At 34.2% G+C, this 14,932-nt stretch overlaps 1 protein-coding gene across 1 annotated transcript; it reads left to right on the top strand.

The window, feature by feature from the left end:
- The first annotated feature begins 13,095 nt into the window (after positions 1-13,095).
- Positions 13,096-13,881, top strand: LOC107815936 (gibberellin-regulated protein 11). The gene is made up of 3 exons (XM_016641588.2): positions 13,096-13,268; positions 13,367-13,418; positions 13,527-13,881. Exons 1-3 carry the CDS (start codon positions 13,191-13,193, stop codon positions 13,706-13,708), a joined length of 312 nt encoding a protein of 103 aa, XP_016497074.1. The 5' UTR covers positions 13,096-13,190; the 3' UTR covers positions 13,709-13,881.
- Positions 13,882-14,932: the final 1,051 nt, after the last annotated feature.

Here is a 14,932-nt window from a genome sequence, read left to right as displayed (position 1 = left end):
TTACCAATTGCTACAACCAGCAGACAGGCCTGATTCGGACTTCTTTTCTGAGTTATATAATGAATCTGGTTCTGACTCAAACTCCCTGCTTTAGGTTTTTTTAAAATTCAGACCTTAATTTTGTTTGAGTCGTGCTATTTACATGCATTATTTGCAGAGGTATACATTATCCTTATAATTGCTTACATGTTTCCCTCTAAATGAAGTCCTACGTGTTTTTTCGTATATCGCCTTAGCTTTTACCTTTAAACTTAAAAGTCAGCCTAAAACCTCCCTCTTATAAGAATAGTAGTCTTAAATTTCTCCGAGACTGATAGGAATAGGACGGGTAATAGCACGCAATAGAGTTCGAGACCAATCCGCGCTTTAGTACCTTAACGGGGTGGGAAGGGTAGTTATGGATATGATGACTGGTGCGCTAATACCACATGTATCGCCTCTTCTGAGGAGTGTCATACCGGTATTGCATTGATGTGATCCATATTACAAACAAACCTAGGACTCCCTTTTATTTTTACAAGCATGTTTAGATTATAACTCTTTCGAACCTTGCATTTCAATAATTGTTTTTAAATACTTGTGTGTTTAACTTAAATCCCCTCTTACTTGAGCCTTATTTTTTTACTTGTTAATTGCACAAATTCACAAAAAATCTATCTGGCCGGGAACCACACTAGTGGATCCTGAGGGGTGCCTAACACCTTCCCCTTGGGATAATTTCAATCCCTTACCCGATCTTTGGTGACGTTGACTAGTCAAATAGAGTTATCTGCAAAAATAGGTACCCTAACATACCTCAAACCTGTTATGTGGCCACTCTCTCTTTTAATACCCATTTAAAAGAGTTGTCACATGTCAGACCTCTCTCTGGAAGGAAGGGGAGAAAGGGAGCGCGACAAGAGGTAGAGAGTTACTTTGGCTTTAAAAAAACTATACAATAATGGCAGCACTAGTTGGATTTTCTTCTTCTCAACCACTCATACCCATTTTTAATGGTGAGAAATATGAGTGGTGGAGCATCAAGGTGAAGACATTGCTCAAATCGCAGGAGCTATGGGACTTGGTGGAGTATGGGTTCATAGAAATATATGAACCCAATGAAGAGAAGGAGAATCTGAAAGAAATCAAAAAGAAAGATGCCAAGGCGTTGTTCATTCTTCAACAAGCAGTCCATGAGACTGTTTTCTCACGGATTGCAGCAGCAACCACATCGAAAGAGGCATGATCAATCTTACAAAAAGAATTTCAAGGTTATTCAAGGGTCATGGCAGTGAAGTTGCAATCACTAAGGCGTAACTTTGAAACCTTGATGATGAAGAATGGTGAATCAGTTGCTGATTTTTTTCCCGAACAATGGCAATAGTCGGTCAAATGCATTCCTATGGTGAGCAGATTTCAAACGAAACGATTGTTGCTAAAATTTTGATAATCTTGACATCAAAATTTGGTCATGTTATTGATGCCATAGAGAAAGCAAAAGATCTATCAGTTCTTTCTGTTGATGAATTGATGGGATCTCTTCAAGCTCATGACGTGAGAATCAATCGATCAATAGAGAAGAATGAAGATAAGGCATTCCAAGTAAAAGACACAACCACCAAATATGGAGAAAATGATTGTCCAACAAGCAGAGGTCGAGGAAGAGGAGGATTTTGCGGTGGTCGAGGTCATGGTTGCGGTTATGGAAGAGACAGAGGAAGGAATGATGGGTACAAGCAATCCAATGAGCAAGGTAACACAAAGAATGGCATGCAATGTCATCATTGCAAGCGATACGGGTATATAAAGGCTGATTGTTGGTATAAAGACCAGAAAATAAATTTTGCAGCAACAGAAAATGAGGAAGACAATTATCTTTTTATGGCTTGTATTAATACCGACCATAGGCCAAGCGACTTATGGTTTGTGGACAGCGGTTGTTCGAATCACATGACGGGTACCAAATCCTTTTTTAATGAGCTTGATGAGACACAAAAGATAAAGGTGCAGCTTGGCAACAAAGGGGAGATGCAAGTTGAGGGAAAAGGCACAGTAGAAGCTGATGCTAGCCATGGCAAAGTAAAAAAGTTGGATAATGTTCAATTTGTACCTGATTTAGGATACAATTTGTTGAGCGTTGGACAACTAATGACTAGTGGATATTCTCTTTTATTTGATAACGGTGCTTGTGTTATTACAAATAAAATGCCAGGCAAAAAAGTTCATGTCAACATGACTCTGAACAAGATGTTTTCATTGGATATTTCTAACATGGAAAATTTTTCTCTCGCTGCAAGTGTGGAGAACGACTCAAAGCTATGGCATTTGAGGTATGGGCATCTCAATATCAAAGGTCTGAAACTGCTAAGTGATAAAAGTATGGTTCTTAGACTACCACAAATTGGTTCTCTTGATTTATGTGAAGGATGTATTTATGGAAAACAAACCAGGAAATCTTTTCCCACCAGAAAAGCATGGAGAGCTTCTAAATGCTTAGAATTAATACATGCTGACTTATATAGCCCTATGCAAACTAAGTCTTTGGGTGGGAGTCATTATTTCTTGTTATTTACTGACGATTATAGTCGTATGAGTTGGGTGTACTTTCTGGAAAACAAGTCAGAAACATTTGAGAAGTTTCAAAAATTCAAGGCTTTGGTGGAGAATCAAAGAAGCTACAGTATCAAAGTTCTTCGCATAGATGGAGGGGGAGAGTTCGTGTCCAATGAATTCAATTTATTTTGTGAAGAAAATGGAATCCATAGGGAGTTAACAACTCTTTATACTCCAGAGCATAATGGTGTCGCTGACGAAAGAACCGTACTATTGTAGAGATGGCAAGAAGTATGCTACAAGCAAAAGGACTCACAAATGAGTTCTGGGCAAAAGTTGTGGCAACATCTGTTTACTTGTTGAATCTGTAACCAATAAGGGTTGTTATGAACAGAACTCCTTATAAAGCTTGGCATGAAAGGAGACTAAATGTAAGTCATTTACGGGTTTTTGGATGTGTCGCTTATGCTTTGGTAAATTCACAAGCTCGTCAAAAGCTTGATGAAAAGTATAAAAAATACATTTTTATTGGCTATTGTACTCAGTCTAAAGCATATAGATTGTATAACCCTCTTAAAGGCAAGATCTCAGTTAGAAAGGATGTTATATTTGATGAAAATACTAGCTGGAATTGGGATAAAGAACAAGGTCAACATGAGATTCCTATGTTCATTGAAGACTCTCTTGATAAAAGACAAGAATCTGCTCCAACAATTTCGTCCCGTAGCTCAACAATGGCACCAGAAACATCTGTAACACTTGAAGAAACTGCAGTTGAGACAATTCTACTAAGAAGATCGACAAGAGTCAAGAAACCGAATTCAAATATCTTAATAACATATATACTTCTTGTCAATTTGCTCTTGCTGTTTCAGATCCGCTATTTTATAAAGAAGCTGCTGAAAAAGAAGAATGGCGGAAAGTAATGGTAGAAGAGATAAAATCTATTGAAAAGAATGGAACATGGGAGATGGTAGATCTACCAGAAGGCAAAAATTCTATTGGCTTGAAATGTGTATTCAACACAAAGTTTGCTACAGATGAAAGTTTACAGAAGCACAAAGCTTGCCTTATAGCAAAAAGTTATGCCCAACAATATGGTGTTGACTTTGAAGAGACCTTTTCTCCGGTAGCTCGATTTGAAACAGTGAGGGTGGTTCTAGCACTGGCTGCACAATTGCAATGGCCAGTTTATCAATTTGATGTCAAATCGGCGTTCCTCAATGGAGAATTACAAGAAGAAGTCTTTGTAGCACAACCTAAAGGTTTCATAAAGGAAGGCAATGAAACAAAGGTGTACTAGCTGAAAAGGGCATTGTATGGCTTGAAGAAAGCCTCTCGAGCATGGTATAGCAGGATTGATAGCTACTTTCAACAAAAGGGGTACATGAAAAGTGAGAACGATCCCACCTTGTATGTGAAAAAGGAAGGTAAAAATAATTTCATCATTATTTGTCTTTACGTTGATGATATCATTTATACTAGTTCCTCTATATTTCTTGTTGATGAGTTTAAGTCTCAAATGATGAATGACTTCGAGATGTTGGATATGGGTTTGTTGCACTATTTCCTTGGTCTTGAAATCCATCAAGTTGAAGATGGAATTTTTATTTCACAAAAGAAATATGGCAGGGATCTACTCAATAAATTTAGCATGCAGCCACACCCATGAATATTAATGAAAAATTACATTAGGAAGATGGAGAAGAGTTCACAGATGCAAGATTGTTCAGAAGCTTGGTTGGAGGTCTAATTTATTTGACACACACTAGACCTGATATCGCATTTTCTGTAGGTGTTATTTCCAGGTTTATGCAGCAACCTTCAAAGATTCATTATGGAGAAGCAAAGAGAGTCTTGCGGTACATTATTGGAACTTTGGACTTTGGTATCCGGTACTCAAATACTTCAAATTTCAGATTGTACGGGTACAAAGATAGTGATTGGGCAAGTTCATTGGATGATAGACAAAGTGTTTCGGCAAATATTTTCACTCTAGGCTCAGGTGTGGTGAAGCTACAGCAGCATTATCAACCTCAGAAGCTGAGTATATTGCAGCAACTTCTGCAGGTTGTCAAGTCATTTGGCTAAGAAGAGTGTTAGCAGATCTTCAACAAGAGCAGAAGGGAGCAACAAAGATATTTTGTGATAATAAAGCAACTATCTCCATGACAAAGAACCCAACATTCCACAGTAGGACAAAGCATATTGATATTCGTTATCATTTCATCCGTGATTTGGTAGCAAAGGAGGAGATATCACTGGAATATTGCAACACACAGGAGCAGCTAGCTGATGTATTGACAAAGACTTTATCAAAGGAGAAATTCTGCTATTTCAGAAGATTGCTTAGTGTGTGCAATTTTGAATCAAGGGGGAGTGTTGAAGAGTGATTCAAAACTTTACTGTGTAGTAAATTGGGAATGGATAGTTTGGTTGAACTAGTCTTTTGGTTTCTGTTAATTAGTTTCCTTTATTTACTCAAGTCAAGTTAGTTTTGCTAATAAAGTGCAGTAGTGGGTTACAGGTCCTAGATATTAGGTCTGTTTTGTTTCTTTCAGCCTATATATACATGTGGGCATATGTTGTTATCTATTCAAGTCAAGCAATATTAAAAACAAAGTTGACAGCTTTAAGTTCCTTTCTTCTCTGTTTCTGCTTATTTTCTACTCTCTGCCAACAGCCTCGGCTTAACGTTGATGTAATATGATTTTACATGTATAGATTGATAGTACAAGAAATTATCATTGTCAATATATTTTATTATGTTTAATTAATATGTAACATGTAATATTCTTTAGGTCGTTGATCTCATCTTATATTAACAATTATTTGTAATAAAGTTTAGATGACCCAATAATTGAGATTCTCTTTGTAATCTAAAGTTTTTAGCAACTTTATGAGAGAAAGTAGAGTTTTATCAATATTCATTCGTAAAGCGTACCCTTGTAATTTGTAAAATATCATGTCCGATATAATTTGACCTGATTTAATTATAGAGTTTTTTCTTTGATCGTGATCATTTGATTATCTTTATGTAATTAATTAATATTTGCATCTTGATTACCGTGTACATTAAGAAATCGGATTCGCCATTTTAAGTTTCTGTGAATTAATTTTAAGAAAAAGAGTTAATAAAATTGGTATTGACAAAAAAGAAAAAAGCTTTAGTCACATATAACCAATATATGGACTATAATATAAAAATTCTTCCTAGAGGACAAAATTTGAAACGAGCAAAACAAAAAAAAGCTACATATTCAAATTGGGCGAATGGTGTAAAAAGTAGTGCTAGTTTCTAAATCTGTAATTTATTTGTCCAAATGAATAAACCGTTACCAGGCAAGTTTTCACCAAATAATCAAAACAATAATTTAACTAAGGACTTGTCATAATCACAAATCTTAAGTTAAACTTGATCAATAATTATTAATGCAACTTGGGAGATTCTGTCATGAATTATGTGTTTGTTTGCGGTAGCAAATCCTGCAAGATGCTTCTTATTCTTCCAATGTATTTATATTGGATTTAACCTATATATATACGGAACAATATAATTTTTTAATATCATCAACATATTATGTTATAGAAGGTAACTTGTGGGCATTATATTTATAAATTTTGCTTTATGTAAACAATCATTTAAAATCTTTTTAAATGACATAGTAATAGTTTAACATTCATTTGTTAATGTACTCCCTCCGTTCAATTTTAGTTATTCACTATGGTTACTGCACATTCCTTAAGAAATAATAAATAAATTGCATAATTTACCATGATACACATATTAATTGATATGTATTTTTAATAAATTTGAGAAACTAATTTAAAATAAGTAATAAATATTATGAATATAATTTATCTTTTCTTGATATGTTAAAAGTGATAAATAAAAGTGAAAATTTATTTTTAAAATATTTGTCTAAGTAAAAGTGAGTGGTGACCGAGGGAGTATATAAAAGGAACACATTCGAATAAACTCTTTTTCAAGAATATAGACATATAGTCAAGCTAAGCTGGAAGTACGACTTTCGAAGCTACTTACCATTTCTTGTCAGCACATCATCACTGAGACAAGTAGATTTTGGGGAAACATGAAAGTGACGTTAATATGAGAATGATTGATAACACTAACAGCTAGGATGTTCGTAACAATCACAAAAATTGAGTCAAACCGAAAATCGAATTAAATTGATCCAAAAAAATAGATACTTTTTAGGTTTCGTTTGATTTTGATTTTAATAAAAAAAATAATTGAAAAAATCGAACCAAACCGAATATAAAAGCTTTATTTAAATTTTTATAATTATTATTATTATTATTATTATTATTATTATTATTATTATTATTATTATTATTATTATTATATATATTAATTATCTCCTATTATTATAGGTATCGAGCTAAAAATATATTTCTCCAAAATTTGTATCTACGTCTTAGGCCCAAAAATGTATTTTTAGAAACTAAATCATAAAATTATTGAATTCGCCTAACAGCTTGTTTGGATGGTTGTTACGTATCGTTTTATAATGTATCGTATCGTATTATATTGTAATGTATTGTATCGTTTGCTAAATACAATATTTGGATGGATTGTGTCGTTTTGTCATCGCTTCATGGTATCACGCACCAGTAATATGATGAATAAACTTGCTATATTATTATAAAAAAAAATATGATATGATATATAAAAAAGTAGAGTAAGTGATAAAATAAAATTATTTAATAATAATGAAGGGTGAGATTGACAGAAAAAGACAAGGAAACGACGCAACCACACCAAATCGGTCGTTACATAAAGTGACACATTTCATCGTTACGTAACGACGAATTTAACGATACGATACAATAAAATTTAAATAACAATCAAAATAAACATTATATTTAAAGTAACGATACGATACGATAGGTAACAACCATCCAAACAAGCTGTAAATCATCTTAGAAAACCAGTAGGGAAAATGCAAAATATCAGACTTAAACAAGGACCACATAAAAAGATAAAATTAAGGTAAAGTACTGTCAGAAATAGGAAAAAGTAATAGACCGGACAGTGGTTGAAATAGAAGAATTTTGAGGCCAATTGGCCAAAGACGGCCAACATTGACTGGGGCGAGATCTATTTTGACGAATTCGGAACTAAAATGTGGTTTTTTTTGACTCAAAATATGTAAATAAGTGGTAAAAAAAAATTACCAAACCATATATAACGCCACAATACAGTAACGTTAACTGCACCGTTACTGTATAGCGCCACTATTTGTGGCGCTATACATAGTAAAGATGACACACCTTACATAGCGCCATTAATAGTGGCGCTATACCCCTTATTACCATCACACATAGCGCCATTAATAGTGGCGCTATACCCCTTAATACAAATCCTCCCGTCTTCTTCTTCTTCGTTTCATCTCCCTCATTTCTTACTCCCTTCTGGTCCCCCCCCTCCCCGATTCTGCCCCAATTTAAAAAAAAAAATTGGATCCCCCCGGCACATAAAAGTTGAATATTGGTGGTCCCACTGTCGAGTAGAGCTTCGTGTTATTGTGGATTCACTATTCCGGAGTCAAAATTTCGATCTATTTACATTCCGAAAATTCTAAATCGAGGTATTTCGATTTATTTTAAGTTGAAACTTTTATAACAATGCATATTACTTGATTTGTATGTGTTCTATTTCGGTTTGTATTTATTTTTTCCGAAACTAGCATGTTAAATTTTATCCGGATTTAATTTTAGTGTTGTATAAAAATATGTAAATTAGTCTAAAAATGTGTTTATTAATATCCTCATGTATATTTATGTGTTTCTATGCCGTTTAATTTAGATTATTTTTTAGCGTAGTAAAATGTAGACCTTTTTAGCGTAGTAAAACATAGACCCTTTTAGCGTAGTAAAATTTAGAGCCTTGTAGCGTAGTATTGTGTAGTAATTGTTTAATTATCTTATATTCTAGCACGAAACCCATAATTATATATATATATATATATATATATATAATTCTTACAATTAATTTATTAAAAAATATGAATAAAAATTATAAAAAAAACATAAAATTATTAATGATAGTTTGGTACTACTGGGCCTCAGAAAATCTAGCACGAAACCCATAATTATAATATAATTTATATATATATATATATATATATATATATATATAATTTTTACAATTAAGTTATTAAATAAATATGAATAAAAATTATTAAAAAATATAAAATTATTAATGATAGTTTGGTACCACTGGGCTTCAGAAAATCTAGCATGAAACCCATAATTATAAAATATATAAATTTATATATATATATATATATATAATTTTTACAATTAAGTTATTAAAAAATATGAATAAAAATTATTAAAAAAACATAAAATTATTAATGATAGTTTGGTACTACTGGGCCTCAGAAAATCTAGCACGAAACCCATAATTATAAAAATTATATATATATATATATATATAAACCCATAATTATAAAAATTATATATATAATTTTTACAATTAAGTTATTAAATAAATATGAATAAAAATTATTAAAAAAACATAAAATTATTAATGATAGTTTGGTACCAATGGGCTTCAGAAAATCTAGCATGAAACCCATAATTATAACTCTTTCTTCCATTTGTTCTTTTTCTTCTTCTAACTCTTTCACTCTCGCATTCACCTCCGCAAGTTCCCGTTTATATTTTTCGTTGTGTTCCTTGTGTGCTTCACAATTCCATTTTGCTCTCCATTTTTTATCTTCCACCTCCTTCAGTTTCTCCCTCATTTCTGTAATAATTCTATCTCCCTCCTTTTGTATTCTATGCTGGTATAACCACATATTATGAAATTCCTGTAATTTATCCCTGTAGCTTTCCTGATAACATGGTTCCTCAGCCCATTCATCAAATTCACAAGTAGGTTCGTCGGGTTGCTTGTACAACGTGTTCATACAGCACCAATAGCGGCGTCCAGCGTTAGCACCTTCCCACCCACAATCCATCATGCATGGTTTTCCACATAAGCAAATTGGTGGACGACCAGGTTGAGCCATTTGTGAAATATTTGCTTATAATAAAAAACCTTACTTACTTTTAATGAAATATTTCTTGGGGGAAATTTTTAGCACACAAAATAACTACAATGACCCCATCATTTATAGGCGAAACAACACACATATAGCGCCATATCTAATGGCGCTATATTAGATAGCGCCATGTCTAATTGCGCTATATTAGATAGCGCCATATCTAATTGCGCTATATTAGATAGCGCCATATCTAATGGCACCTTATCATGATGTTGACAAGACGACTTTATGTCAGCCGGTCAGCTTTTTCAGCTTTTTCAGTTCGACAAGACAAGACACACATAGCGCCATATATAATGGCGCTATATTTTGCGTATTAAATATCGTGATATCGACAAGACAACACACACATAATAAATATACCGATAATTATATTAAATTATTATTTAAATAGGTAAAAAGGGAAAGTACAAATCATAATTAACAAACAAGAAAATATTATTTCATAAATATTTAAATCGTATACATAACAACTAATTATTACAACATGAACTCATGGGTAGTTAGGTACAATAGAAGAACACCCGCCCTGAGCTTAATTATTGTTGCCACCCAAAGGACATTTTCTACGGTCGTGGCCTGTTTGCGAGCATATACCACATTTGCGCGCATATACGGTATCACTAACATCCATTTGGTTTCGTATACGCGTTCTCTTCTACACCTGTCTTTTACGCAAATAGGACTTGTTACACACCATTTTAAATGGTTCTGGGGGCCAGTAATGCTCAGAACCCACTGGTTGCAACTGACCACTATATGTGTTTAGGTATTTGGAAACACTATATTATTGATCAATATAGTTGGTCTCCGCATAACCAACACGTTGAAAACATTTGATGGCATGTGAACAAGGCATGTGGTAGATTGACCATTTCCCACATGAGCATAACCTTGTAGATTCATTTACAGTATGTACATTATTACCCCGATTATTATGGATAGCGGTGCGAACTTCAAAAATACCTCGTTCGTTATCATATTGCAAAAAGGAATGCCAATGTGCTCGCCGTCTGTATTTCTCTAATCTCTTCATAGGCACTGGCATAAATTCAACACCCCTTTTGCGCCCAAGATATGTCTTTCTTTTAGTAATTGTGTAGCCATATTCCTGGTGGACTGCTGTAATGCACTCGTTGATTTTATACCTTATGGACGCTTCGATGTGCAGAATAAGTACAAGAGATATCAAGTCAATATCCAAGTTGAAGTGATTCCCGTTGAAAGTGTCCATTTCGCATGTGTGGGTGGGAATGTATTTACCCACTTTTCACATACCTGTCTTCTTCTTCGACGCACGCAACATCCAATTACATGGCTAAAACCACCTGCGGCAAATAGCCTTGCATACCGTCGGACTTGACTCCGATACCTGCATCTCACGACACTCTTTAACATTATGCATTTTACAAGCCCTGCTTACGCGTGCTTTATCAGGAAAAAGCATCCCCTTTGCAAGCACCGTTGGTCTAGACTCATCCCACATTGCTGCCCGAATTTCATCAAAATCCCTTGTGAGAGCTCACGGCTGGCAAGTTATCAATATAAGGAATCTCCCTTGAATGAAACGGCACTTCAGACTCGTACACTTTTCGTCTATGGGGGCTCTCTTCAAATCGGGTCCTTCCTCCTCGTCCTCTTCATCACCATTCTCACGAGCAAATGGTGTCTCGTCTCCCGATTCATCGGCATTGTTATCGTAATCGTTGTTCTCTTCCTCACTCTGTGCATCTGCCAGATCTTGATGTAATACGTCGTTTTCGGGCAATTGAGTGAGTACGGGTAGTTCAACTTGCTCGTTTTCACTGCACATTTCAACAAAAATATAAGCTACTAAATTAATAAATGCTTTATATATGGCTATAGTTTTTCACTTACAAGTCGTAATGTGATGACATTCCATGATGGACGTTTTTAATTAGGTGGTGACTACCGGATGAGCCACTTGTAAAATTCATATCCGGCCGGTACCCCCTATTAAATAAATGAGCGTTAAAATTAATTCAATACGCCAAAAATATACATAATTAACACAAATGAAAATTGAAGTTTACCACTCTTCTTGTGAATTATGGAAAACAGGGTATAAATTATTTTCTCGCTGCTCATTCGCCGACGGTGATAAATTTAAATCAAGAAAAAATCTTTCATCCGGAACATGTCCGGCAAAAACTGATCCAGAATAACCACCCGATGACTGAGGGTTATCTCTACTACGCACAACCTCATTTTTTGGAACGTCTTCGACCTTCACGTACATCTCCAACATTGTGATTACAAGAAATTCCCGGCATTCGTCCGGAGTCCTCACGAAATCACTCAAAGTGTCATCATCGTCGATGTTAAACTCTGAGTAAAAAGCAACCCCTTGCGGCATAACGGAATACGGATATCTTCCGGTTACTTTGAGTATCACTGAACGTTTTCTCATACTCATTTTTTTGCATAACAACGATATCAATGTTTCGTACTCCATTGAAAGTGGCAATTTAACATTACACTTAGTAGGTAAACTGTAGCCCACAGAGTTATTCTCCATCACAACCTCACCCCCCAATATAATGATACTCTTATTCTACGTTCTTCAGACATAATGAAAAAATGCTGGAGAATTTAACAACAATAGAAACCAACAAGAGTTAAAAAAAAATTTGAATGAAGTTGTGGCGATTCTACGATGTTTATATAGGAAATGGCTAGCCGGGTTTTCTTTTTTTTTTTTTTTTTGTATATAGCGCCACAAAAAGTGGCTTTATACGCTTTTAAATTATTGAACCCAGAAATTATTGGTGAGGTCAGGTAATAAGGGGTATAACGCCACTATTAATGACGCTATGTAAGGTATGTCAGCTTTACTATGTATAGCGCCACAAATAGTGGCGCTATACAGTAACGGTGCAGTTAACGTTACTGTATAGCGCCACTATTTGTGGCGTTATATATAGTTTGGTAACTTTTTTTTTAACATTTATTTGCATATTTTGAATCAAAAAAACCACATTTTGGTTCCGGATTCCTATTTTGACTGTCTTTTAAATCCACTCGAATCAAAAGTTGTAACCATCCAATTTCGTGCCAACCTTTTACTTGTTCTACATCCGAAGTTGAAATATTAAGGCTAAATACCAATATAGCCCCTTGAACTTGGCATAATATGTACTACTAAGTTAAACAGTTGAATTAACTAGGGACCAGATGAACACTCGAGCTCGATAAAAATATAAGCCTACCGATGTCCACACCCAGGGGCGGAGCTAGAGTGTAGTTACTGGGTTCGGCCGAACCCAGTAGTTTTGGTTCGAACCCTATATTTGTCTTAAAAAATTCATTGAATATGTATAAATTATTAATTTAGAACCCAATAAATTAAAAAGATTAGAATTACGAACCCATAAACTTGAAATCCTGGTTCCGCCTCTGTCAATGGCAACGTCTTCTGTGGACTGTCAAGTAGTGTTGGCTTGTGCTATAAATACATCACTCTTCTCTTTACTTCACATCCATAGTGGAGGCCAGCTCAGATTTCAGAGCTCTGATCAGTTTTCTCCTTTCTACTCCTATTCCCTTTGTTTATCTGAAACAATGGCATTCCAAAAGGCATTTGCTGCTTTGCTTATTGCATCACTTGTGCTTGTCCATTTCACTCATGCTCTTCAACAGGTTAATTCCTCTTTTTTTAAAGCTCAAATAGCATATCATGTTTTAACTCGATCTCTTTCATCTTGAAATAACGTTCGATTTTGTAATGTTTGGTGCAGGGAAACAACAGTAAGCCACCAGCACCAAGCCCTCAAGCTCCAAAGCCATTAGGTAATATAACATTTACTACATATATATTTCCTCCACGACTAATATATAATCATATCACGATTATTCTGAATTCATTAACTCTAAATTCTGAATTCGACTATGTTGCAGATTGTACAGGAGCCTGTGAATATAGGTGCAGCGAGTCGTCTAGGCCAAATCTATGCAACAGAGCATGTGGAAGTTGCTGCCGTACCTGCCACTGCGTGCCACCAGGGACTTCTGGAAATTATGAAGCTTGCCCTTGCTACTTCAACCTTACTACTCATAACGACACCCGCAAATGTCCTTAAACAGTGGTTGGAACTTACGTTTCCCCAAAATTTTCTCCTCCAAATGTTCCTCTCATTGAATTTGTTGTGTATCATTAAGTATGCCAGCTGTTGATTTTGAAATTTAATCAATTTTTTCGTGTGTACGATTGAAAGTTTACAATATTAATGGATGCATACTACTATTTATTTGATTTCTATAGCCGTTGTTGCACGCACAAGAGAACTGCTATCGCTGTCACTGTCTATGGACTATGGTTCCAAGCTAGCTATGTAGTTTCGTTTCATAACTTGGAAGTACAAGGAGGTTGGGTGTTCGTGGGTCAGATATGGTGCGGTATTTAGATATTTCGATTCGGTATTTTTGATATTCGGTTTTTTAAAATGTTATATCATTATCGTACCTAATTAAATTCGATGTGGTTTGATTTTTTTCCTTTCGATTTCGGTTTATTCGGTTTGATAACTTCGGCTTATTTTATTTGAATATTAACTTGTGTATAGAGCCATAAATTGTAATATTTTTAATTAAAGTATTCAAAAGTACAAAATAAAAAAAGTTTGTTTACAAAAGTTCTATCCAAAACTAACAAATATCAACCCAAAGCGAGAAAATTATACATAAAGAAATAAGTTTGATCATTAGAAATGTCGTGTTACTTGCTTAGAGAATAAAGAAAAGTAAAATTTTAGATTTTTTATACTCATATTATAATTAATAAATGTATATTGTGTAATACGAAGTAATATATATTTCGGTACAGTATCAGTATTTTGGTATTTTATTTTAAAATATCTAATACCAATTTTTTTAAAAACTCAAACCAAATACCATACCGAATACTAAATACCAAAATTTTCGATTTCAATATGGTAATTCGATATTTACCAAATTATGCATAGCCCTACAAGGAGATTGTCAACATATACAACAGTACAAGTATGACATTACACACCCTTTCTTTCAATTTTGGACAAAATACAAAATTGGTCGGTCGGTCAAAACTAATTAGCCACTAGTAAAAAATTATAATATATATATATATATATATATATATATATATATATATATATATATATATTTTACCGGCTATTATTTTTTAAGAGTAACTAAAAATATACGTTTCTCTTCAATTGTCTGATTCACATTTTCTAAATGTTTATTGTTATTTACTTTTAAACAATATGTACTTCAGCAAAATCTTCACGAATGATATGCTTTCCAGCCTTTTAAGATGACAGAAT

Source organism: Nicotiana tabacum, chromosome 3, assembly GCF_000715075.1.
Source record: "Nicotiana tabacum cultivar K326 chromosome 3, ASM71507v2, whole genome shotgun sequence".
Lineage (NCBI taxonomy): Eukaryota > Viridiplantae > Streptophyta > Magnoliopsida > Solanales > Solanaceae > Nicotiana > Nicotiana tabacum.
The sequence above is the reverse complement of the archived record's forward strand: the minus strand, read 5'-3'. Positions and strand labels throughout refer to the sequence as shown.

Coding starts and splice junctions, on each gene's coding strand:
- LOC107815936 (XM_016641588.2), top strand. CDS start 13,191: ATGGCATTCCAAAAGGCATTTGCTGCTTTGCTTATTGCATCACTTGTG. Junction 13,269..13,366: donor TCACTCATGCTCTTCAACAG/GTTAATTCCTCT, acceptor TGTTTGGTGCAG/GGAAACAACAGTAAGCCACC. Junction 13,419..13,526: donor TCAAGCTCCAAAGCCATTAG/GTAATATAACAT, acceptor ACTATGTTGCAG/ATTGTACAGGAGCCTGTGAA.